The sequence below is a fragment of the Lissotriton vulgaris genome, chromosome 10 (genome assembly GCF_964263255.1).
Source record: "Lissotriton vulgaris chromosome 10, aLisVul1.2, whole genome shotgun sequence".
In the NCBI taxonomy this organism is placed as follows: domain Eukaryota; kingdom Metazoa; phylum Chordata; class Amphibia; order Caudata; family Salamandridae; genus Lissotriton; species Lissotriton vulgaris.
In genome coordinates this window covers 862,431,863-862,457,289 of record NC_141698.1, presented here as the reverse complement: position 1 = coordinate 862,457,289, position 25,427 = coordinate 862,431,863, and the positions used below count along the sequence as shown (strand labels likewise).

General features: G+C 45.2%; 1 protein-coding gene across 5 annotated transcripts in view; it reads left to right on the top strand.

Annotated features, from left to right (window-relative positions):
* Window positions 1–25,427, top strand: part of MINDY3 (MINDY lysine 48 deubiquitinase 3) — a 230,993-nt gene that overhangs the window by 165,250 nt on the left and 40,316 nt on the right. For all 5 annotated transcript variants that reach the window (XM_086941825.1, XM_086941823.1, XM_086941824.1 and 2 more), the window contains 2 exons: window positions 4,603–4,675; window positions 18,586–18,673. In XM_086941825.1, coding sequence (XP_086797951.1) covers window positions 4,603–4,675; window positions 18,586–18,673 — 161 coding nt within the window. The remainder of the gene's footprint in view (window positions 1–4,602; window positions 4,676–18,585; window positions 18,674–25,427) is intronic.

Below are 25,427 nucleotides of genomic sequence, written 5' to 3'. Positions count from 1 at the left end.
TGCCACCGTGACGTACCAGCCATTGCAAGTATTGCAAACCCTAATAACACGGTCAAAACGCCCCGTAATGATAGTCATAATTGTCTATACTAACCTCGCCCGCCCCCAGTCCCCGTTCGTTTAGTTTTTTCAGGATAGCTAAAAACACTCCAGGCCTTTAGGTCATGCCTTTTCAGCCATTGTTTGTGTTTTTTGCATTTGCCATCTTAGGTTTGTTGCTGGCTTCATGATTCTCATCCTCCCATTGAACATATAGACATCTAGACGGACCCGCACAATGTCTGGTTTTGGTACGTCATAGCCTAACATGATTCAAAGCCATTTCAGGTCTGCCTCTAGATTTAACTGACTGCTTCCAGGCTGCAGGAGGTGAAGCTGTGTGTCGCCAACACAAAAAATGAGGTTGATCGCTCTTCACGTCTCAGGCATACTCCTGCTCCAAGTTCCAGTACCAGTCCAAATCATAGTGCTTGGGTAAGTCCAAAAGGGTGTCGAAAGACAATTCTGTGCAACCAGAGCACAAAGTCCTTTCCCCATCACTCTAGCTCCAGGGAGAGATTACACAGTCTGCACTCCAAGAGGCCCATTCAGAGCCATTTTTCTGACCCTGACCTCATACCCTACGTCAAACCGATAGTAGATTAAATCAGTTAAATTGGAGTGCTCCTCCAACTTCAATAACTATCCCTAATTTCCTGGGCCATCTACAACTTCTCAGGTTAAGGTGTTTAAGGCAGTGTTACAGCTGTTCCAGAAAATTGAGTTCCTCTGGTGTGCCTTCACACCTCGTGTATCTGCCGGGGTCACCAGTCACACTTGCACCAGCTGGACCTGCTCTGGCTCTGCCTTCCCCCAGACCACCGCCTGGCGCTTTGCTATCACCCGGCCACTCTTCCACTTCTTAGCTGCAGGACATGTTAGTTCTGGCTGGTTCAATATCTGCTTCTGCTCCAGTACTGCTAGATCTGTATCCACACCTGATGCCAGTTTCAGAATTGCAGCCAGGTTTGGCTAGATCTCAGCCAATGTCTTGTTAAGAGGTTAGCCCTTGCTGTGGGAGTATTCTTGGGTAGTGCCTCTTTCTCTCATCAATATTTCCTGTGACTTGAAGCCGTATTTGAGTCAGATTCACATGCTATACAAAACCTTCAGAATGTTCCCCATGACTTGGATTACGAGGAGGAAGCTGACAATTTGCTTCCCCCCTCTCCATACTTATGCTGGTGTGATTTAGTGTTTCAGAATGTTAGTGACCTTGATATTTAACCAGAGACTAAACTGGATTCCCCACAGGGGCTCCCGTTTGAGGAAAGCTTCTCTTTTTCACAGATAGTCCATGGAGCCGCATAAGTGTTTGAACTACAGAAAACCAATGCAATTTGCTCACAGAATTATTGCAGTCACACCCTTAGTTTAAGAACTTTTGTTGTTGCCCTTCCGTGAAGCCCTGAGGGAAGGTTTGGTGGTAGAGTGTTGAAAGAATATTTGGTGCCTGTTGATAAGCACTCCATCCCCGTTGCTAGACGGTACAGCCCTGCTCTTGGGGAGCAATCTTTCTAACCAAGCACCCATTCCAGAGAACCTGGTAGTTCATAGTTCTGCCAGCAAGGTAAACCTTCTCCACTGCACCGCCTGACCGAGAATCTGAGCATATTAAGTTGACGTACTTGGTCAAAGGATTTTCTCTTCTGACAGTTTCACTTTGGGGGCTCTAAATGCTGTTTGTTGGTTGGGGAGCTAAAACCCTACCCTCTGGTGAGCAAGATCTTGCCTTCCCTCCCTAAGGAGTTCCAAAATAACTTCCCTCAGATGGTCCATGATAGTTACTAGGCAGCCAAGTGCATTTCGCAGGGCAATCTAATCCCCACTGACGGCAATCGTCGTAAATAGGCAGCAGTGTGATGATTCGCCGTCATACCTCAATGCACACCAAGAGCTTTTCCAGGGATCTGAAGGCTTCCCTTATGGATATTGTGTTTACGTCCGTCAGGTTTTGAAGCCAAGGCAGATTCTGCATTGGAGTGGTTTAAAGATCGCTGTGCCATGGCTGACCCTTTCAGCTTACTGCTTCCAGCCCTCCGTTTTCACCATCAATCTTCCTTAGGTTCACATGCAACCCACCTTTCACCCTGGTCATTGGCTCACTGCAAGAGTATATATCCTTGACATTTGTGCATGAAATGTGAGCAGCGGCAACCTCTAGGGGGAGTAGAGAACTACACACATTAACCTCATTGGCTGATGTTTGGATTATTTCCATTGAGGTAAATGTGCTACTAAGCAAAAGAAATTTAGACCGTGGCCATTTTAATCTTCCTTGCTGGTATTTAAACTTTCTGGGAATTCCCAGCCTAACGACTGGGAATTATTCAAGCTTGTGATACTATGAAAGATGCCAACGCTGGAGAACTGGAGTTACTGATATGAATCCCATTTGAAATGCTCACCCTGACATGACTGAGGGGGTGGGATAGGCATTAGGGAATTCCCCATGTCGAATTACCGTCTGTAAGATGGTCACCCAAAACTGCACATGTTTTGGCATTAACATTAAATTATGATCTTGAAGCCATAAATGGCCAAATGCTCTCTGACCGTCAGGGTAATATGACCTTTAACAGGCCCAGTCGTTGTAGCAGAATACATTATTTTCTGGCTGATGTAAAACTGTGGCCCAGGTATTCAGTATATGGAAGTGGTGGACTGTACTGATAGCGACCACAATGCCCTCAGCATGACCTTTATGGACAAGCCCAGTGCAATATATGTTCGCTGTGGCAACAGAGACTTGGGAGATCTGCCATATACAAATATTCAGAAGCACATTAAGTGGGACTGGGTGGAAAAAAACCCTGAGGCACTAGAGGCAGTAGTACAAAGAGTAAAACCGCAGGCTGAAACTCTGTCCCAGCTACTGCCTGAATGTAGGACCCATGAACCTGAAAATAGCCAGGATTCACTACTCCGATTAGTGAGCTGCTATGACAAGTCAGACGTAAGGGAAAGTATGTGCCCAAACCTGATGCTTGGTATGATGGAGCTTGTAGGCTAGGGCAAATGAGCTCCTAGATGCAATCAAATCAAAGTTTCATCCTGAGATTACTAGGTGCAGGTTACATTATTAGCAAACTCTGGTCCAAGCAGATAGGGATTGGGAAAATTCCATGTGGATGTCTTTATATGCCGCCTTGACTACTAAAAATAACAAGGAATTCTGGAAGACAGCTGCAGTTTGTTTAAATGGCCCAAAAAATATTTGATTTTTGTATTCAACCCCAGGAGTGGGTGGCACACTTTAGTAAACTGTATACTTTTATGGGTGACAAAGACAAGTAAGCCAGCGAGGCCGATGGCATTTGCGATTCCTGTAATGATAACACTCTTATGGTTTCGCCTAATGAAACAAAAGATGTAAATAATTCCTGCATCCCGGCTTATGCCCCAGGATCAGACAGGATAAAAAATTAACTTTATACGGTACATCTGCAAACCTTGGGGCCCTGTTTGAATACACTCTCTATCCTGGTCCTCTCTGGTATCGGCATGCCTGCTTCCAGGAAACTAGTAGAAATTGTTACGATATACGAGAAGGGGGAGTGGTCAAACCCGGGCAACTGTAGGACGATCAGCCTTAATGATTCCCATCAGAAAATGTTTTGCTATATCTGCAAGACTTGATAAATCAAGAAAATGTCTTGCCAGATTGGCAGGCGGGTTTAGAACCAGTGTAAGTACTGTGGACAAGGTGTTCCGTTTCACCTGTTTGAATTGGAAAGAGGTGATAATCAACAAAGGTAAACTTCATGTTACCTTTGTTGATCTCCGGGCTGCATTTGACCTGGTCCCCAGGGGAATGTTGTGGAGGGTTCTAGAAGAAATGGGTATCCCCCACCCTACTGAACATCCTAATCAGGTTGCATGTTGATAACCTTTCCCAAGTTAGATGCGGGAGGAAGGGACACTGACAGACCAAATACTGATAGACCGAGGGGCCCGGATAGGATGTGTTAGCCCCTACCCTGTTCTCCCTATACATCAACAAAGTGATTGAGTATGTGAACAGGGACGGCTGCCCTGAAGTCAAAATAGGTTCCCGCACTCGTCTCCACAGACGATACCCTGTTCATTTCTGAATCGCTACAATGGTTGCAACAAGTACTAAAGTAGTTTTTGTCTTTCTGCAATGAGTGGAGCTTAGAGCTTAACGACTCCAATACTAAATGTTTTTTCTCTAAATAAAAGGTGTCCTGCTGGTGGTTGGCACCCAGATAGATGCAGAGGCCGAATGTGATTATTTAGGTATAAGGCTCATCCCAAACCCGAGTTGGGCACCGCACTCTTGAACTACTAAGATGCATTTGCTGCTAGAAATTCCAACGGTTTAAGCTATTTTATGTAACCATTATTGTTTCAAGTTTACCCTGTTGATTTTGTATTTTGACATCTTATGTTTTTTCTTTTTTTATATTTACTAGTCTGAAGTTTTTTAATGTTTTGTGCGCAGTATTGTGATGTACTTTTATGATCTTAGTGATCGATAAAGTCTTTGATGGATGGATGGAAAATGAGTACATGGATTAATGATTTTTTATTTATTTACAGATAATGGGTTTATACCAGACACACTACTGCAGGATGTCATGAAATCTCTGGAACTTGTGTCAGACCTCGAGTAGTAAGTTTCAAGGTTTCCTGTTAATGAAAGACTTTAAAATATCAATACCCTCCAGCAGAATAACTCCTTTAAAATTCTCAGTACAGAGGTAAATTAAAACACTTTCATATTGAAAATGAGCACGTAGAACAGACCGTTCATTCATTTTTCCCACTGACACCCTTTCAAAAATATCTTTTTGTAACACCCTAAGACTGTAACTGGTTTGGTCTCTGCGATTACTATTTTTGCAGTTAGAAAAAGTAGGGCCAGGATTGGTCGATTAGTATCAGGCCAGTTATTCTCGTTTGGAAATACGTCCTAGCAACTGTCCTGTGGAAAGTCAATGTTTCAGGTCATACCTGTTTGACTTTGTACATATTTCTCTTAAGTCTATTGGTCGTATGCAGCAGTCCTTGCAGAAATGGTTGTGCTATGGTTGATGGCCGTTGTCCAGCTTTAATCAATGACCAGTTGTAAATTGGTTTTAAAGTAGAATACATGTTAGAGTTTCGAGTCCAACTGGAATAGAACCGAAATATGACCAGTATACATGTTGGAGTAGGGTTAGTATGTGGACACTTACTTTATGGTCTTTTCCTCCACAGTGCTTATAGGGCCCATTTCGCTGCAAAGTGCTTTTCTTATCCCAACTTATGTCAGAGTACACAGATGGTTATGTAAAGGACATTGAAGTCGTGGAGAAGGGAAATATCCATGAAGTTGGGCTTGGTTTGTTTTATTGGTCTATTCTGGACAGTACCTGTGGAGATGTTGCCTGCAGTTTCTTGCAGGTCTTTGTAAAGGAACATGCAAGCACTTTTTTAGAATATTGTGGGCCCCCGAATAAACCTAATTTGCATAAAAGAAACCAGAGCTGGATACCTTACAGCCCTGCCTGCACTGGGGTACACTTTGTGTTAATAAATTCCGAAAAAAGATTTCTCCAGTGGCTGGCGCTAATGAAGAAGAAATAAACTCTGCAGAAAGATTCCCAAAGCATTGTTTATAGCTTGCCCTCAAGTGTGTATGTCTGTATTTCATGTGAGTCATCTATAAAGAAATGCTTAGACTACAGTTTCACTGACCAACCCAGAAAACAATGTCAGCTATTACCTTATGGAAGAGAGCCCGTTAGCGACGAAGGCTTCATTGTCAGAACCTGCAATTACACAAAAATCTGTCAAGTAAATGTAAGCGCACAGCTACCCGCAGTGGGTTTCCCGGCGCTTGCTTAGGGAACCCGTCCTGGTATTCCCCTGTGAGATAACCCCGGCAGGGTATCCACAAGGTGAAAGCCAGGCATCCCGCCGCGAGGGGCCGTTGTGGAGATTAAGCAAGCTATTGCCCAGAGTCGCAGAGTGTGAACCCGTGAGTCGAGAAGGCACCGGAGCGAGAATTATCGAGTCCGTGGAAATTTTAGCCCAAGACCCGCCGAGGCGGGGAATTGAACCCTGGTCCAGGGCCGATCTCAGCTTCCGGGCCTGCCGCCTCTAACCCCTGAGCCACACTTCTCCACAAGTAACACAAGGTTGAAGAGAGCTTATCCAAATGTTTGAAACGTTTACCATAGCCACATTCTGTAGTAGCAACAGGACAGCGGTGAGGCCAGAACACACCATTCGTTTTGAGGAGGTGGTTAGACACTTGAATCAAGATTAGAACATTGGAATGTTGGGAGCTCCATTGAAAACAATGGAGTGCTCCAGGCTTATAATGGCTGGTATAAGCCTGGAGCTCCAACATTCCAATGTTTCTTTGCTCACAGCTCTGACTGTGAACCAAGGCTTCAGGGAACCTGAGGGGATTCCAATCCCCTCACGCTCCCAAAAGGCTTTGTTTTGTTTGTTTAACATTCTGTCCTCTAGTGACAGAATGTTCTAATAGCCTTATAGCCCTTCGTAGATGGGCTATACCGCTATTGAAGTCCCTCTCCCTTGTTAAAGGCCCTCGCCTTCGGCTCGGGGCCTTTAACGCTGGAGAGGGCCTTTAATAGCCAGTATAGCCCTCTACGGCGGGCTATAAGGCTATAATATTACAGCCATTATGTTATGCACACATTAACTGTCAGAGCCAGGTAAGATTGGTGTAACAGCATAATTTCTGGAATACCTTTCTACATTCAACAAAATTGAAGTAAGGCTTTACATAAGGAGGGTGAGACCATTTCATAATGATGGGTATTGATATTTTCTAGACTGAATTATGACATGTAGCACAAGAAGCAGTTAAGTTAGCCAAGTAATAGTCATTTTAAAGCTTGATAAGGCATTTATATCCTGTATGAGCGAAAATAAATAATGGTTTACTAAATGATGAAATGCTATACTGCCACCTTTATGTATATGGCATCGTTACAGCAAAAAGTCTGTTTCTGGAGTCTGAGGATCTGGTAAAGACTGAGCGTCCTTTTCCTGCTTGACCATGAATAGCAGAGCTCAATCACATACCTACGTTGCCAAAAGGGGGGTTTTATATCCCTTCTTCCCTAGGCTCTGTGGGCCCTGCTAAAAGAATTTCTTAGCATCAAATATTTTGGACTAACAGTACTTTAAAAGTGTATTTTAAAAAGTGATTATGAATGCTTTGCATTTGGTTTTCCTTCAGAAGGCCATTCCACTGTTGAAGAAAGAATGAGACTTCTAGGTCACTATCTCCCTGGAAGAGGTCTACTTCCATGGTCTCACCCACAGGAAACCTACGAAGTAAAAAAGAACAGACATCTTGTCTACTACCATAATATTTAACAACATTTTCAAAATCAATAGTGACATGATGATGTTGACACCTGTGAAACAAGTTAATGTAATCTCTCACATGTCCATGAAATTCAAAGGAAAATATCTGCACATTAAGGTCGGAGGTTTAAAATCTCCCAGCAGTGTTACGTTTCTGCATCCCTGTAATTCTGTAAATTGAGGCAAATTCAGGAATTGTTGTACTGTCAGAGAAAGGACAGATCAGGTGACTGGGTGAGTTAAATTTACTTCCCACCAAGTTTAACATGCTCTGCGATGGTGGCAGAACAGAAACAGTTTGATGGTTGGCCTGATCAGTGCCTTTCTACCAAAAATAAAATAGAAGTCGTGCATGTGGTGCTGGACACCACCATCATGCCTACATAAAAAGCTCTAGGCGGAGCAAAATCCCTACTGGAGCACCCCAAGGATGTAAGAATTTGTTACCCTAAAGTGGGTTTATGTCTTGCCAGAACACTTCCCATGTATATGAATGTCCTTCCTAATGCCCTCAAAAGGTAAAAAAGGGACTACATACAGAGTGGGCTTACGTAAGAACACATTCCGGAGAAAATAGATTTTTATTAGAAACCTCAAAAAGACTCGTTATTCACCTTGAAGAGCAGCAGTTGTAGAGACTTTGCTAGTATACTCTACCTGCTGTGGAGTCTGAGGGCTTTCTATGTGTGGTGGCCCAGGGGACAGAGGGAGGCACCTGAGCTTCTGTTTCTTTTTAATTTAAAGCATCTGTTGCTTACAGCGCTCAGATAATCCGGATGTGCAGTGTGTAGCACGATATATGTAATTCATTTTTGAGGTGCCTACTGGGTGCCATGTGGTAAAGTTTCAGAGAATGGGAAGAAGTTCAGGAACACGTTTCTTTAATACCATCTGTTACGTACAACAATAAGACCAGGCAGAAGTGTGGTATGTAGCCCTATATAAAATGATTTATAAACAACAAGGGCAACCCTAGAACAAGAACCTGGGGTAATAAATGCTCTAATCCAAACTATGGTTTGTGAGCCAAACTAACAGATACAATTGGATATGCTTAGAATATAGAAGAGAACCTAGAGTTAGGAAAACCAAGTGCTATCTAAATTTCACATTACCCATTTATCAGTAACTAGCAGCCCATCCCGACCTTGTCCGCGAGCAATCAGGCTTAAGGGCCCCCGCCCGCCCCGCCCCCGCCCGCCCCGACATTGTCCGTGGGTCTCCCGGAGTAGCAGCCCGTCTCGATCTTGGCTTCAGGCCCCCGCCCGCCCCGACATTGTCCGTGGGTCCCCCGGAGCCTTACCTCATCCGCCGCACCTCCCCGCGCTCCTGAGTTCACCGGTCCACCACTCCTCGCCGCTCCTCCCGTCTCCTCCCCGCCGGCCCGCGCTCCTCTCCGCTCCTCCCAGCCTGTCCGCCCCTCCTCACCGCTCCTCCCCGCCTGTCCGCCGCTCCTCCCTGCGCTCAAGTCCGCCACTCCTCCTCGCGCTCCTGGACGTCGCTGCTCCCCGCGCTCCTGATGTCAGCACGCACGTCGCGGCCGGCGCTACTTCCATGGGACTACTTTTTTTTTCTCGTAAATTTTTCAAATAACGTATATTTCTTTTATTTATATAGCCTATGTCCATCTGCACACCCTGACAATTTCAACGATGTATCGGGTGTGTGGATTGGCGCTGTGGTTCTTAAGTTTACTCGCCTCAAAAGTTCAAAGTTCTTCCTTTATAATAGTAGTATAGATTATATCAAAAACTAGTATTTAATGTAAGTTTAACTAAAAAACATTTTGCAAATATATATGTACATTTATAATGGCACTCATACAGTTACACAAACAGTGTTAAGGTTGTGGACAATAACAAGTGTAAACAGACGATGACAGAGGAAAAAATACAAAAAAACGGGAATCAAAAAAACACGAAAATACACAATACAACAATTGTGTCCTCTCATTTAGGCCATGATACAAGCGTCAGCGGCATTTCGACCCAAGGGTACTTTAAAGGTCATAATCAGGACAAAAGCATCGTATTTTCGAAAAAATAAAATATATGTACATGGATTGCAGCATGTATTATGGAGTTTTAATTAGTACCGAAAACGTGACAAAGATCCAAAACTGTGACAAAAAAGAGTTGGAAAAATAGACCATGTCAAAGTATTTGAAAGAACACCCTGGATAACAAGCATTTACAATGCAATGGTCTCGGCATTATCCAAGGTAGAGCTATTGGCATTGCTCATGACATTTTTTTTTTTTAAAACATAAATAAATGGTATTGTCATTTACAATGGCAATAGGTGAGCATTAGAGAGTAGTAGAGAGTATTCGCAGACACAGAACCACACACACACACAGAGCCGTGCACACACACACAGACAGAGCCGCACACGCACCACACCCACAGACACACACACACACAGAGCTACACACACACACAGACAGAGCCACACACACACACAGACAGAGCCACGCACACACACAGACAGAGCCTCGCACACACACAGACAGAGCCACGCGCACACACAGACAGAGCCACGCGCACACACAGACAGAGCCACGCGCACACACAGAGCCACCCATACAGTCATTCACATAGAGCCCTTTGTCTTACATGCCCTCGTGATGTACTACAATTACCAGATTCATACATCAGATCACGTCTCAAACTGTCTACCACTTTATTAAGTATGAACAGTACTTACAGGTGAAGGAAATAACAGGTTATACATAAAAATACAAAGACAATGTTCCGACCTACAACATCCTGAGCAAGTGCCAGATGTGACAATAGTAAGGTGCTCTTGAATCAAAGACTTCAGCTAATTTCACCTGTTTCACGAGTCACAGGAACACCTTGCACATGGTCCATATTGTGTGTGTTTGTACCAAGCACGTTTGTGAATGGGTCACTATTGCAAACCATGAAAGTAAGTTAATTATTCAAGGAATGATTTTGCAGCGTTGGTTCTTGTTGAAACATAACATTTTGGAAGAGAATACAGAATGTGGCACTGAAAATGCAGTTTTGAAACTGAATGTAGAGCAGTGTTGCTCAGCAGAGCATGCAGTATCTACTGGGGGCCAGGCCAGAAAAGAGTGAATCAATGATACACGCAAGTGCGAGTCTGCTGTGGAATATAAATTGGTTTCTACAAAGATCGAAGGCAGAAAAGGCTGATTTAGTGGCTGAAATCTCATATTTTACATTGCTCCAGTCAAAGATAAATGCCATGGGGCCATTGCTGCCTGTCCCTGGTAACTACAATGATTCCAACTATTAATGCCCCATCAACAGAGCAGAAGAATGGGCGGGGGACTTAAGGAAGCTGCCTCACACCAGGCACAGGGCAGGCGGCATTGAGGGGCAGATATTGAGGGCAGACTGGAGTGCAGTGTGCAGATATTGAGGGCAGGCAAATATAGCTTCTTCGTGGTTTGAGAATCCAGAATTCAAAACATTTTGGGTGCTATACGGTTTTACTGTGCAAATACTGTTAAGATGATAAATGAGTTATGTGAAATGGGAAGATTACATTTTTTAAAAAGTCGTTTTTATGTAGCTTTCAAACAATTTGTTTTGGTTATGAAGTGCAAAAGAACAACGGCAATATGGCCTTTTTTCATTATCATACACTGTTATATTTTGGCAACACCTGCTTATGCAGCTTTTACCACTGCAAGGTGTAGTTCACAAGTGTTTCTTTTGCACAACACAATGATGCTTAATTTGTCCACATCAGAAGGAGGAAGGACACTGCCAGCACATCTGAGCCTCAAATGTGTATGTTGCAGAGGACTCAATATCTTGAGACTAGGCACTATGTTGCTGGTATTTTACCGGTCACATTAAGCATTATAGCACCCAACAACACCCTCTCCCCTCACCCAATTTCATCCCCCAACTTTGTTGGTGCATGAGTGTTCTTTTCGAATCACAGTTTCTTCACTAATCCACCCTATTCTGACTCGGGTTATAAGGTCATATAGTTCTTGCCTGGTTTGCATTGCACCTGGTTTGTCACTCTTTTGTTGTTTAAAAAAGTTTACTTAAGGGGTATATGAGTGACTGTCTGACCCTTTCTCTCTTGTTGTTTGACTATCCCCCAAAAGTAGACAGTATGTCGCGTTAAAGAAAAATATTTTACTGGAAAAAAAAACCAAACACAGATGTTCACTTGTGAGTGATTCGTGGCAGAAATTCTGCATTAGACAACCGATTCCTCCAAACATCCAGAGAGGGATCAGCCAAAACTGAAGATAGTGGCACTTTTTTCCAAAGTTGTGCATTTTTAATATATTTTGGGTGAAGGTTGTTTTTTTCATTCAGTTTATAATTTTCCGTAGACTGTAGTCCTTTATATGAAAAGGTTTTTCCTTACAAAGCACGCAGTTGACGTTATTATTGGGACTTTCAGTTACAATACAATTGCCCCTTTTTCACACCACAGACTATGAGAGAGTTACTGGAGTCTGTAAAAAAAATTGGTATCACATTTTTCCTAAAAAAAATCCAAATAAGGAGTGTATGTTTGTAGACTGGTCCACTGGAGGGAAAGTGAAATACTGAGATGTGCAGGGACTGCTGTCAGCTCTGCTGCTGTTTTGGGGTTACAATAAGTCCAGTGTCACAGGGATGCGCCTTATCCAGCCTCAAGCATTCCTACACCATGTCACTGGGTCCAGCATTGTGTGATCTTGGTTGAGCACAACCCCCTGAGCTATCAGACACTAAAGGATGGTTTATAAAAAAAGAACATCCAGGGCTGGAAACTTAGTTAGACCTCGTGAGATGGGGTCGTACACTAGCATTACTTTAAGGGGCGCCTACCTCGGGGTGACAGGGTAGCGCGAGGAACCTGTTAAAGCACACATCCTACCAGCCTCGTGGGCTCCCGGGCTCATGCAGTGACAGAGAGGGCGGAAACCCACTGGAGCCTGCAAGTGACCCTGGGGGGCTCTCTGGTGCCTGTGGTGCGAGAGCATGAAGACATGTAGCCCATTCAATACACATTCCACTAAGAGCTCTGTCTGAGGGCTTGGGGTACCCCTGGGGAGAGAGCTCTACAGCCCCTACTTATTAGAGGTTGTTCAACATTAACCCCGGACACAGACAAAGACGATGAACAATGCTCACTTTATGGTAAAGTAAAGGTTACAGTCACTCTAAATCACTTCCATGTTTAAAGTGCTCAGAGGCAAATCTGGCTGTGGTGTGCGCTACGTAAAAGGCCAATTCTACTACAGCCTTTATTAAAGGGGCAGTGCAGTGCCACTGAATGGCTGTGGTAAAGCAGTGTGAAGCCGCGATTAGTGTTAAACAGGGCACTATTTGGACTCCACAAATTTAAAATAATGGCTTGCGGGGGCGCACGGCTGAGGTAAATTAAGCACACCTCTGCTGACCGGAAAAGGAACATTGTAATTGCAGTGAAACTCTAAGCCTGTTTGGGGCCCTTCTGTTTGTGGCCTCTCTGTTGAGCAGGTAGAACTGGGTGGGGCTGAAAGGAGGGTACTCTGACTGCATACACAGAGGGCGAGGGAGGTTTTCTAGACTCCTCTACCCCAGAGGCTGTACCTGGACTTTTTTTTCATCTCTCGGAGTTTCCAAGCTTCACATAGTTACTACATGTTTGCTTTTTCTCCAGTTATATTTCCTTCTGCACATTACCTGCATCTTTTCCGACAAAATGTACTCTGGTTTCACATGATCTTAATTACTTCCTTCCCCTGGGCTGAGGTTTGTCTTCCACCCTGTATAGCGCTTTGACACTCTTTTTCCTCTGCCCTGTCGGCGCTTTACAAAACTTAAACTAGTTAGCAGGACAGGAAGGAGTCAGAGACCTTGTGCAGACTTCATTTGGCTGCACCACCACAGCAAGGCTGCCGTGGGATAGTGTGAGCAGAGGGTCATGGCTCAGTCAAACAGAGTGCATTTGAAATGTGGATTACAGTGCTGTGGCACTAACAACGCACTGAGTACCGGGCTTAACTCTGTTATGTATGTCGGCAAGCCAGTGGGCCCATTGAGAAAGAGCCCGAGAAATTAGGTGCAGCGGCACTGATGCCCAGGAACGGGGGGACAGAGGAAGAACTGATTAATGCTGTATATTATCCCCCTTCCAGGAGTTAGTAGTCTCAGTTTCTTAATTTGCTCTAGGGCCCTTATTTTTGCACACTATGGTAAAGTAATTTAAAGAGGCACAGTACTTGTTAAAACTCGGAACGTATGTCCCATTAATCCAAACCCACCCCACAGTATCCTGTCAGGCATACTGCTTGCTTATGCCCTGCTCCAGCCGGTGGTGGTATCTTATTTGAGAATAAATAATATTCGAAAGCCTAATTTGCCGTAGCATACTTCTTAACAATCAGGTTTACCCAAATGTAATGGGAGGCGCCAATCTCACATTCACCGTTTAATTTCTCTAAGACAACGTCCCAGAGGTAAAAGTTAATTGCTGCACCCGATACGCAGACCGCTGGTTGGGAGCGGACAGCGTCCGACTGTAATTGTACACAGTGTTTAGAAAGTATGAAAAGGAATGGTGAGGGAGAGGCGGAAAGAATAAGAAGTTACTTACCTGAAACCGGTCCCCCGTCGGCTGCCTCTCATTGCCCGAAGCTCAAAGTCGAAAGAAGAGAGGGCCACAAACATTACAGAGAATGGATTTTTGTTTTTTAATAAAAGCAGGGTGGAGGAGAGTGAAAAGGCGGATGAGAGTGATTGACCTGACCAAGGAGTCAAAGGATAAATGCAAACTGTAGCGGGGACTCCTCTGCGGCGGCTCCCTTCACTGGCTGTGGGACCTCGTGGTTCTTGTGGCCGGACTCCTCTCTCTGGATGCGGAGTTCACGGGATCACGGAGGCGATGCAGCCTCTCAGTGCGCCTCCAGCGAACTCGAGGCACTTTGGAGACCCGGAGTGCGAGGTGAACTGGGCAGGCGATTGCAAGGGGGAACGTCTCGTAGGGTGTACCGAGGCAAGTGCGGAACTCCTGCCCGATCCTTGACACCATGATACGGGTGTCATATCCAAACTAGAAAAGCAAGAGCAGACTACCGGAGAGCTGCGGTCGGAGGGAGGGAGGGGGGAGCGGGACTGAGAGCTGCGGGCGGAGGGAGGGGGAGCGGGACTGAGAGCTGCGGGCGGGCGGAGGGAGGGGGGAGCGGGACTGAGATCTGCGGGCGGGCGGAGGGAGGGGGGAGCGGGACTGAGAGCTGCAGGCGGAGGGAGGGGGGAGGGGGGAGCGGGACTGAGAGCTGCGGGCGGAGGGAGGGGGAGCGGGACTGAGAGCTGCGGGCGGGCGGAGGGAGCGGGACTGAGAGCTGCGGAGGGAGGGGGGAGCGGGACTGAGAGCTGCGGGCGGAGGGAGGGGGAGCTGGCCTGAGAGCTGCAGGCGGGCGGAGCGGGACTACACCTCCTGCGCACATCCATGAGGAGATTAATACCAAGCGGAGAGCAAGCTAAATCTGCTGGTGCGTTCCTGCAATTTCTCTGTAGCGGGCTCGCTCTTTACAGAACACCCTACCTCCGTGTTGTGTCCTTTCTTTTTGTCTATGCTCTGCGCCAGACTCAGCAAAGGCGGGCGAAACCATAACAGTCTGCGTGCCTCAAGCCAGCCTATGGTAAACAGAGCGCAAAGTGGGAGTCCAGGAGGGAGAGAGCAACGTGGGAACACGGGTACAAGGCCAGCACAGGCGAGGAGGAAGGGAGTCCTGCAGCTCGTCGAAGGAAGAAAAAAAAATGGCGCCCGCCTGCTTCAGTCTTTCTCGGATTTGGGGCGTGGTTTTGCTGTTCTGAGTGACGGATGACATCACTGTCTAAAGAACAGCAAAAATGACGCCCCCAAATCCGAGAAAGACGGGGCTAAATCGGAGTGACGGCTCTCTCCTCCAATGGCTGGCCTCCTTTTAGGGTGCCAGCCAATGAGAGAGAGCCGAAATTAGAGGCGGGATCAAGAGCCCCTCTAAGAAACATAAGATCTCTCTACTTCCGGTTCTCACGAACCGGATAGTACCGAGACCTAAAAAGGAGAAAAGAAAAGAATGGAAATAGGTAAAAAAAGGAGCTTGTAAAAAAAGTCTAAAAGTTTATTTTGGTACCTCCTTTTTTGTATTTTTTCCTCACATTGTCTGTTCAGTTTACACTTATTGTCCACAACCTTAACACTGTTTGTGTAACTGTATGAGCGCCATTATTAATGTGTATATATTTGCAATATGTTTTTTTGCTCCATTTACATTAAATACTAGTTTTTGATATACTTACTGGTACATGGGTGATGTGAAATTTAGATAGCATAACCAATTTTATCTGTTAGTTTGGCTAACAAACCGTTGTTTGGATTAGAGAACCTATATAAAATGAGCCACTAAGAAGTGGATGGACAACCTGCAGGTGGCCTTGGAGCGGTGGTCCTTGGGCGGGGTAAGGCAAACCGCAGAGGCTTTTTATGAATAGACTAGCTTAGATACAGCAGCTGAAGGCCTCTGTGATAATGGCCCATTGGAGAGGAGAGGGGCATGCACTCTTTTTTTAACATTCTATAACATCTATGCTTACAGGTCTCAAAAAAGGCAGCGGTGCGGTATTTTGTACTATATAAAATCTATATAAAACATGAGTTGTTTTTACAGTGAGGCAGAGGCACCGTGTAATTTAATAATCTTTGCCCCTCTTGACCCATCTTCTCTCCTGCTGCATAACTCTAAGTGTTGGACGAGGGTGTTGGACCTCAAAACATATTGTGTAGGGGGTCTCAGAACAGAAAAGTTTGAATACCTCGGCTCTAGAGTACTGACCACAAGGAGACGAGGCAAGTCCATCATTAAACGGTTCTGCAAACCTGGCCAAGATAGATTTGATACACAAATCTCCAATAAGTGTCTGTTCTAAGGACTGCCAGACTCTGTGCACATCTGCAGCTCCTGACACGAGCGGTTTGGATAGATTTGCAGGAATAACGATCTTTCAGCAAGCCCCAGGCACGTGGTTCAAGAATGCATGGATTTCGGGTATGTTAATGTTATGTTAATTTATTTTCTATAGAGTTCGACTCACCCTGGGGCATCTCATCGCTGCCTAGAAAATAGTAACCTGAGGATTGAAAAGACCAGAGCGAATCAGAGAAAGCGATTAGAACAGAAAGGCTTTCAACTGTTTCCTAAAAATACAATAGCTGGAGATTTTATGCAGGGCCATAGGGAGCTGATTCCAGTATCTTGGAGCGAGATATGAAAAAGCTCTGCCCCCTGTGCGAGTCAGGTGAATTTGGGGAGGCATGGTGTGCTGGATCTGAGATTTCTGCAGGGAGAGTATTGTATGAGGTTTTTTTTTAGTAGAGAGGACCTCTCTATCTTTCAGAGCATTATAGGTTAGACAACAATTTTTTTTTTTTACTGGTAACCAGTGCAGTTCCCTGAGCAGCGGAGTCGAGGGGGAGACTGCAGGACGATTAAGAATCATTCTAGGTATCCCAGGCACATAGCCGGCTTTGGCCAAGAAAGCTCGTGCCAGGAAGTGATTGTCTGTGGCATAAATGCATTAATTACACAATTATAAATTATTTCCAAACTCCTAGCAGAACCACTTAATCCTGTGAGCAAAACTGATACAGGACTTGAATTTTGGAAAAATTGTTCATCATAACAATAAATAGATTGGCATGTTGGTAGCATGTTTGTCATGAGTGATTGGAATGAGGAAGTTTTTAAAAAACAATCTTAGTTTATTACCGAAAGCTGTTAATGATTTCATATCAATTACTCAGTATCAATCCCAACTGGCTACACCACAAAAGAAAGTTCTCGATTCCATCGACACCAAGCATAACTGAAACGGATATCTGTATAGGATAGAGGAATTTCAGAGGTTCTTCATTGTCTGTGGACAGAGGAGCAAGACCATATTATATCAACAAAGGGTTGTATAAGGATTTCCACAAGCATCGTTGCCTGTCGTCTCCAGACGAATTGCCTGTCGTCTCCAGACGAATAGGTGCCATGTGCAAGAGTAGCCATGTACTCCATTGGCAGCAGCTGGCGGCCTCCATCCATGCCGGGCACCCTTTGACGGGACGCTTGCAAGGCAGCTAGCTACATGAAGACCACTGCACGCTTTCACCAAGCTTCAATATCCTGGCTTCCAGGGAAGCTGAAGTGAAACGGGCAACCCTGCAGGGTTTTTTTGGCATGTGAACTCTACTTCTATTTCTCTGGCTTCATATACTGCTTATTATTCCGATTAAAGGTGCACAAATCAATGAAAATTCCAAAGCTGAACAAAAAAAGTTGCTTATTTGTAATTCTAATCTTCGTTCAATATAATTAGTGCGTTAAAATTACAATTGTTCACAAAACACTTGCCCCAGTGACCAACTGAGAATTCCTCTGCTATGTTTATTTATTGTTTTTATTTGGCATTTCTGTGGTACACATTCTGCCGTTAGTACTCCTCGCATCTCTTTTCAAAAGCCTGGTGGTGAGATTTCTAAAATTCATTGTATTCATGCCTTGCTTTTAAATTTTCTTCCTCTTCAAAACAGTATGTGTTGTGGACCGGCAATAACAGTGCTTAGTGGGGTGCGTCAAGTGAAAGTACAGAGTACTTCCTTCGTGCTGGCTGTGCCTGAGATACAACCTTTGAATGAATATCACCAGGCCATCCAAGAGCAATGCTTGTAAACTGCTTCACTTTCCAAACATTTTGCGTTCTAGCATGTCATTTTGTTTTTGAGGACAGAGTAGTATGGTGGCGTTTTAATCACGGTTTTGCAAGTTACAGAGATATGCTTTCTTTAGTAAAAGTTCTGTATGAGACATAACAGATATTTTAAACCATATGTTGATGAGAACATCTCTGGAGCACGTGCATGAAATGGGTCTGTTGTGTCTCATTCGAAGAACAGCACGTTTTGTGATCTGGTGTGGAAGAGGATTGCCTAATAAGGAACAGTCTCAAAATCTCACCACTGCTTTTGTTTTAAATAGCAACAGATTACTTTGGGTTGAAAACATCTAGAATGTTTGGCATTGTGACGCTCTTCTGATGAATTTGGCGTTAGGACTCGAAATAGAACAGCCTCTCTTGTCTTGGCATTTAAATGTGTTGTAGTGCCACATCAGTTATTTATGCAGGCCTAAAAATGTTCTGTGCTCATGTATTTGGCTCTGATGTTCTTGTCTTGCAGTGTAAACCTCATGAAAACCAAATTAGATCCTGAAGGCCTTGGGGTCATATTGCTGGCTCCGTTTCTTCAAGAATTTTTTCCAGAACAGGTAATATCCCGGTCACTCTTTGAACACTGCAAACGTCATCCCTGTGTGGCAGAACTGCCAAAATGTTTTCAAACCTTGAAGTTTAACATTTAGTCATTACGTGATACTTGTTTACCTACTTTACTTCTGCAAAACGCAGGATAACAATTATTTTATGTTCTTATTGTTTGTTTGCATTGTATATGATTTCCGGTAGATTGAAACATAGATTTACAACTGTATCCAAGCATTTTTAATATGTCGGTCACAAACAATCTGCGGTTACTTTGATAACATTCTTGAATTGGTGAGTGTGCATCACTTGCATACTCCTGATTATTGGGACGCATGCTTCTGTTTATCGTCACACCCTCTTTATGTCTCTCGGATGTAGCACTAATAGGGACCCATTCACCATGCTCCAGGGATTAGTTTTTCGTTTGTTTTTTCATTGGTTAGCCTTTGTATATTTGCAGAGGAAAATCCTGATGTATTTTATTTTTTAAGGCCTGTCCCCTAGGCACATGTCCTTAAAATGGCTGTTTCTGATACGTCCTAGTTTTGTTTCCGATTTTGCGACTCTACAACTGTTCTGGTTCCACGGAGAATCCCCAACAAAGTCGCAAATGTGGTTTTGGCCACATAGTCAGGCGGTTTGGCAAAAATGCTATCAACATCATGCTCCTCCATGGGGAAGAGGCTTTACACCAGGGGTCTCCAACCTTTTGTGTAGTGAGAGCCACTTCTGGTCAGTGAAAATCGTCGTGAGATACTAAACCCCAAGTAACTCACGCATTTTTCCGAGAGATCTCCCACGCCGAGTTTCATTGACGTTAAGCCTATTTCTTCAGAGCCCTTACTGTGGTTTGAACACAATAACACTAAAAGGAAAGACTGCATTTGAGCTGTTGGCAAACCGCTTTACGACCTTTCAATTAATAACTTAAAAATCAGGACCTATCAATAGCTGTCACTGAAATAATCATTGTTATGCAGCACAATTAACAAACAAACAGGAACATCAATCTTAACTTCAATTTGGAACTGTATGATGTCCTCTAATGCTGTGTAATCTGGTAGCCTGACGGGGGTACCTGGGAATGCGTCAAAAATGCTTTGCCACCCCAGGTGAGGCCTAACAAGGAGAAAAACCTTTATTGCTCTTCTTTCTTTCCCTTTTTAAATGTGTGCTGCATTCTGCAGCACACATAGAAAGAGGAAAATGCCTCAGAGGATTTTTTTTGTGCAAGAAGGTACCCCTTCCTCCGCAGAAAAATTGTCTGCAACGCAGGCACCCTTGCACCATGGCACAGGGGTGCCTGTGTTGGCACAACTAGGCAGCAGTGTGTGTGCCACTGAAGGGAAAAGGATAGGAATGCATCATATAATGTTAAACATGGCACATTCCTGCCCTTTACAGTTGCGCAGCAAATTGGCTTGCTGTGCTGTGTAAAAGTTTGCTAAATATGCCCCCCAGAATAAAGTACTGTACCGCTAAAATGGCATATTTGCATTTTGCGTGATTTGACCTAGTAGTTTTTCAAATATTTCACCTAATTGCATCAAGGGAAATTGTGTATTTTGCACACACCTTCCATTAATAACCCAAACCAGACAATGCAAGATATCAAGTGTAGCCATTTTAAAGATAAGACTGTTCCCATGAAAAGCACATTCCACCAGCCTGAAGAACATCACTCTGCTGTTCAAGGCCAGACAAGCTGTGGCCCCTTACTTAGAGATGTAGTACTGGGTACCGAGGCGCCCATGGCTAGGCTACGGCCCCGCCCTGAGGTATGAGGGCCAGGGTTCGTGACAGCCCAGGGAACTTTGTGGCCTGGGTCAGAGACATGACATCAGCAGCATCTCAGCAATGTGCGCAAAATTGGAGGGTAGGGGAGCGGGCCATGAGACCCCCACCCCAACTGGAAATATAGAACTGGTGAGGACAACATGGAAAATCAAAACTAGCATTGGACCCCGCTGATGCAGCAGTAGGCTTGAAAATACCCACCTATGAGCGGTGTGTTAATTGTACCGGAAAAAACTGGAGGCCTTTCCCTAAGAATGTCTCTTGCACGACAAATGCCCCTTAACAGACTTTTGTCCCCAGTAATGTTGTGGGCTATGCCAATGCTTGTTCAATGTTGTGTTCTTTTTCTCATCTTTTTGCATTCAATTTAGCCTGTTGTGCTCATGTCTGCATTAACCCCAGTGGCTGAAAGCGGCAGTCGTTCAATCTAAAAGTCATGAACTCTTCTGTTTATGGCCGGTTTATCGGCATTCTGCACACCTCCTCCCACTGTTCATCAATGCCCCCTACCTCCCCGCTCCTCCCCGTCCGTTTTTGCCCATGCCCAGGCAGTCACCATAAAGGGGGAGATGCTATCCTGGGTGACTCTGCTGGTGCACGCCCCGTTTCTAAACATTTCTTTGTGCTGCAATCCACAGTTTTCCTATGCTTCTGTACATCTTCTGTTTCTTGGCCTTGTCCTCCCACATCTATTTCTCATAACTCCAGACCCCTCTCTCATCTCGTAGTCCGTAATGGCAGGGTGCCCCAGGAGTTTTCCACCACCCATCTCCTCCACCCACAAAAAGAAAATGTTTCCGCACAATGTAAAATCGGTGCCTCCCAATGGTACAATTACAGGCTGTTTGTGGTGTGTTGTTGGAAGGTGCATTCTAAAATTTGTAACGTAGAGACTGACTTGCTTCCATTAATTCAATTGACATAACACACTTGATAACAGTATTATAACGCAAAGGCACATGACTGCAAACACGACTTCTTGACAATATGGAATAACATGCAGGTTTGGTCCTTCCTGTATAGCGCTCCGCTGTTTAATGACGGACAAAACCAACTCAAAACGTGCACATTCACAACAAATGCATTGATGGAAAGGGACTGTGGAAGAAAATCAATGGTTTTCTCTGACTGCACATCTCTTTCAATAAAATAATGTTTTAGGGTAATTTTAATTATTTGTGTCGGTGGAACAGCACAGGGCAAGAGAAGTACCGTTTTCTTTCAATGGCTCCTTTAACATGGAGCACATTTCTATGCAGGGGGCACCTTACTGATTTCCATCACAGGCAGGTGCCGTGTTTCTTGTTGCAGGCTTTTTTAACCATTGCTTCTGCCCCCATACAGGCTGTAGTACCCCCCCCCCCCCCCTGCCTAGTGCACGCATCTTCCAGGGGACGGAAAGCCTCAGGTGCTGAGCTGCCAGTGAGTTGCTGATTGCTCTTGCATAGCGCTCACTGCGGGATGCAGAGCCTCGAGGCGCTTGGAAGGGCGTGAGTGTGGCTGTTCCAGCTCTCATCCACACCTCTGACCGCGGGTCAATGGCGGCAGTGCGTCACGCATATGTGACTTGCGAGGGTGCCTCGGGCCCTGAGGTGACCAGACATCCCGGCTTGACAAAGACTGTCCCAGCGTCCCACGCCTTTCTCGATTTCACATACATGGTCTGGTTTTTGGGACAAAGGGCACATCCTTCTGCTCTCAACCCCACGGGCTCCTCTAAGGGCCCAGATTGAAAACAAAAGTAGGACTCTTAACTTAAGTGCGGATACCAGTTTACTCCGGAAGGCACTGAATCGTTAACAGATGACTGAGCTGGTGCCCCAATAACACTGTTCACGTAGTTGGCAGTGCCTGACTCGAAAACATAAACCAGGCCGGACATAGGCATTGTAAAATGGATTGTTCTTATTCCCAAATACTAACACTACGACAGGAGTTATCTTCTTAAATTGGTATCCCTGCACTAAAACTAACAAATCTGTGTTTCCACCTCCGAGAGACCTCTCCCACGGCTTACCTGCTGCTCGGTTAATATTATAAGGGGCAGGCTGTACTTTTGAATAGGGCAGATAGAGCGGGTCCCAGCAGTGCTTGTGTGACCTGCAGAGCCAGCTACTCTGCCCTGCCACGCTCGCTGAAGATCCGCACTTTGCACTCGTGCACTGGTGACTGAACAGCGGGGTAAAGGCAGGGGGTGCTTAGAGATGGTCACGAGACTCTGATCACGTAAGAAGGAGAGGAACGTCATCCTCTTCAGCCCGCCCCTCTCCAGCTAAGCTTAAGCCAATCTAAGCTGCTGGTTTGGGTGAGGTTGGGCTACGTGGCCTGAAAACGGCGAAAATAGCCCAAACAACACTATAGGGCTACTAAATTGAGCACCATGCAGCGCGAGCTCCTGGCAGGGTCTCGGCGAGCTACCGTAGCTCGCGATCGACCTGTTGGAGACCCCTGGTCTAAACACTGTGAATGAGAGGGCACTGGTTCTGAGTCTTTACAGCTGTCCACACCCTCTTGTAGCTGGAGTGAGGGAGGCTTTCACATAACTCTTTTGGTGGATTCCAAAGTAAGCAGATCTTGTGGGATTGTTGTTTTCCTCAGGTACTAGAAGACCGAGGAAAAGAAGCTTGAGGGAGCGCTTTAGTTTCCAAGTGGTCCTAGACTGTGACTTTGCGGCAGAATGACAGTTGTGATCAGGAATAAAGCTTGTAAGTGATGGAACCTCCAAATTGCCGTTGGTTACCCGGTGTTAAAGATGAAACTAGGATAGTAGCGGAGTAGCTCTTGCAAGGCCAGAGGAAAACATGTCCTCTTTGGATAGCATTCAGATCTGGAGGCCCATCAGCATGCAATAACCACCAGACCTATTGTACATTTGCAGACTAATTTAATCTTTTGATACATGGTATTAAGGAGAAGGGATTGAATGTTAAGTCCAGGGATTTCACCTTTGAGGCAATTGAAGTGGAGAATCCTAACTTGGGTTAACCATGAAGCACTTTGGGCGTGATAAGAAAAAATATAATTGGCGCAAGACGTCATTACACTTTACATAAAATTTGTTAATCTTATTCTCGCTTAAGAACAAAACGTATTATCCCGCTTTTAAAAACAAAAAAAGAACTTTAATCAAGCCAGACCAGCTCTTTTGTTTTTACAGTTGCTTCCCTCTGGGCATGTATGTTTTTCTGTGACCGGTATTCTAAGAGGAGCCGTCCACTGAGGCTCACAATGAATTTACAGTATCCTTATCCGGAGTGCTGTATTATCATTTCTAAAGTGTTTTTTAAAAAGTCTATATACTATATCTTATTTCTTTGATTTCTATGTGTCGGTGAGTATTATTTATCTGTGCAAGGTGTTACTGTTTTTAATCTTTCTGAATCTGCTGTTTGGCGTTTGGCTACAGTCTACTGGCATCCCTTCCCTGTCTGGAGTCCCGGTCCCCCTGCCTGCCGCCCGCCGTCCCGCTGGTGCTGTCATCTGGCCGGCGCGACCGCCGAGCGGAGGCTGGGCCGGGGGACTACATCTCCCGGCAACCTTTGCGGCCCCTGCATCATCCAACTGCGCCAGGAGGCGCATAAAAGTGCAGTAAGCCCCGCCTCGCTAAGCCCGGGCAAAGGGCGGGCCCTCTGTGGCCAGAGGAGACTGGGCTGGGCCAGGCCACTTCCCTTTCATCAACGTACAGACACCGTAGATGTCTCCCATCAAGGATAAACCTCCAACGTCTGGAGGCTAAAAACGAGGTACGCTCGATAATTTTGTTATTCGGTCCACAACAGTAACCAATCAGGAAATTGCACTCTCTGAGCAGCGATCTGAGAGACGCCGCTCTGTTGAATTAATCAAAAACAAGCGATCATCCCTCGGATGTATACAGCACGCTGCCTCACCCCCTCCCGCCACGATTCATGAGAGTGAGGGATATGAGGCGCCCCTCAACAATAGCATTCCACTTCTCTTCCAAGACATAACCTCCACATTGGTTGAAATCAATGATCGAACTACAAGTGTCTTAACGCCCCCGGGTAATCCTAACCCTGACGTAGAGATTCTTCTGGACACTTCACCTCCGCAAGCAAAAACCACCCAAAACTCCTTAATAGATGCACTCCTAGATATATCACTACTCCAAGTAGAGTCCGCCCAAAAGCCAAAATCACCTTTAAATGCCTCCCGAACCCGAGGCCAGCCACCAAAAAAACGGAGGAAAAAGGGGGCTTGTATTCAGAATAATAAGACTAGGATCACTCACCTCAACTTTGGGAAGAAAAAAAGTCCTGCCCCCCCATATACCCACAACCCCTGAAATAGTAATTCCCCGCATCCTTCCAACTAAAGAGCTACTTAATGCTGACATATTGGGTACACTGGAGCAATTAATTAAATCACTGATACTCCCTGTAGTCGAGAGACTCAAGAGAATAACGAAACAACTGGGTACCATAGAGCAGACAATAGCAGAGAACAAGTTTGTACCCAAAGATCAATCAAAGCCCACTTTAATGCCCATACCGTCTTCAACAGCTACTGCCCAGAAAGCATTAAAATCCACCATCCAGCATAACCATAACCTTCCAAGCCCTCAACTTTCTAAACCAACAGGGGAACACACTAAAACAACAGCGAGAGAGGCCCAGGGCGGCAGAAATTTTTAAATCCTGTGCGAGCAAAGGTGACAAAAGGGTCGCACCTAACACCCAACCACCTGATGACCCCCCCATTCTCCCATCATTAGCGACAAGACATAACACAGATAGACGTAGGCAAATTAATCTTCCCCCCGAGGCCGAGCCTTACATCATTGTGTTAACCTTGGTCCCTGAAATATCTGATGGTAGGTTCGAAAGCCATCAAATCCTAAAGAATAGGACTATGCATTGGCTGGGAACACATAGGCCACTACCTGCTAATCTAACTGGAGAAATTCTCCATGTCCGACGAGCAGGATGGCTGGGGAAGAGA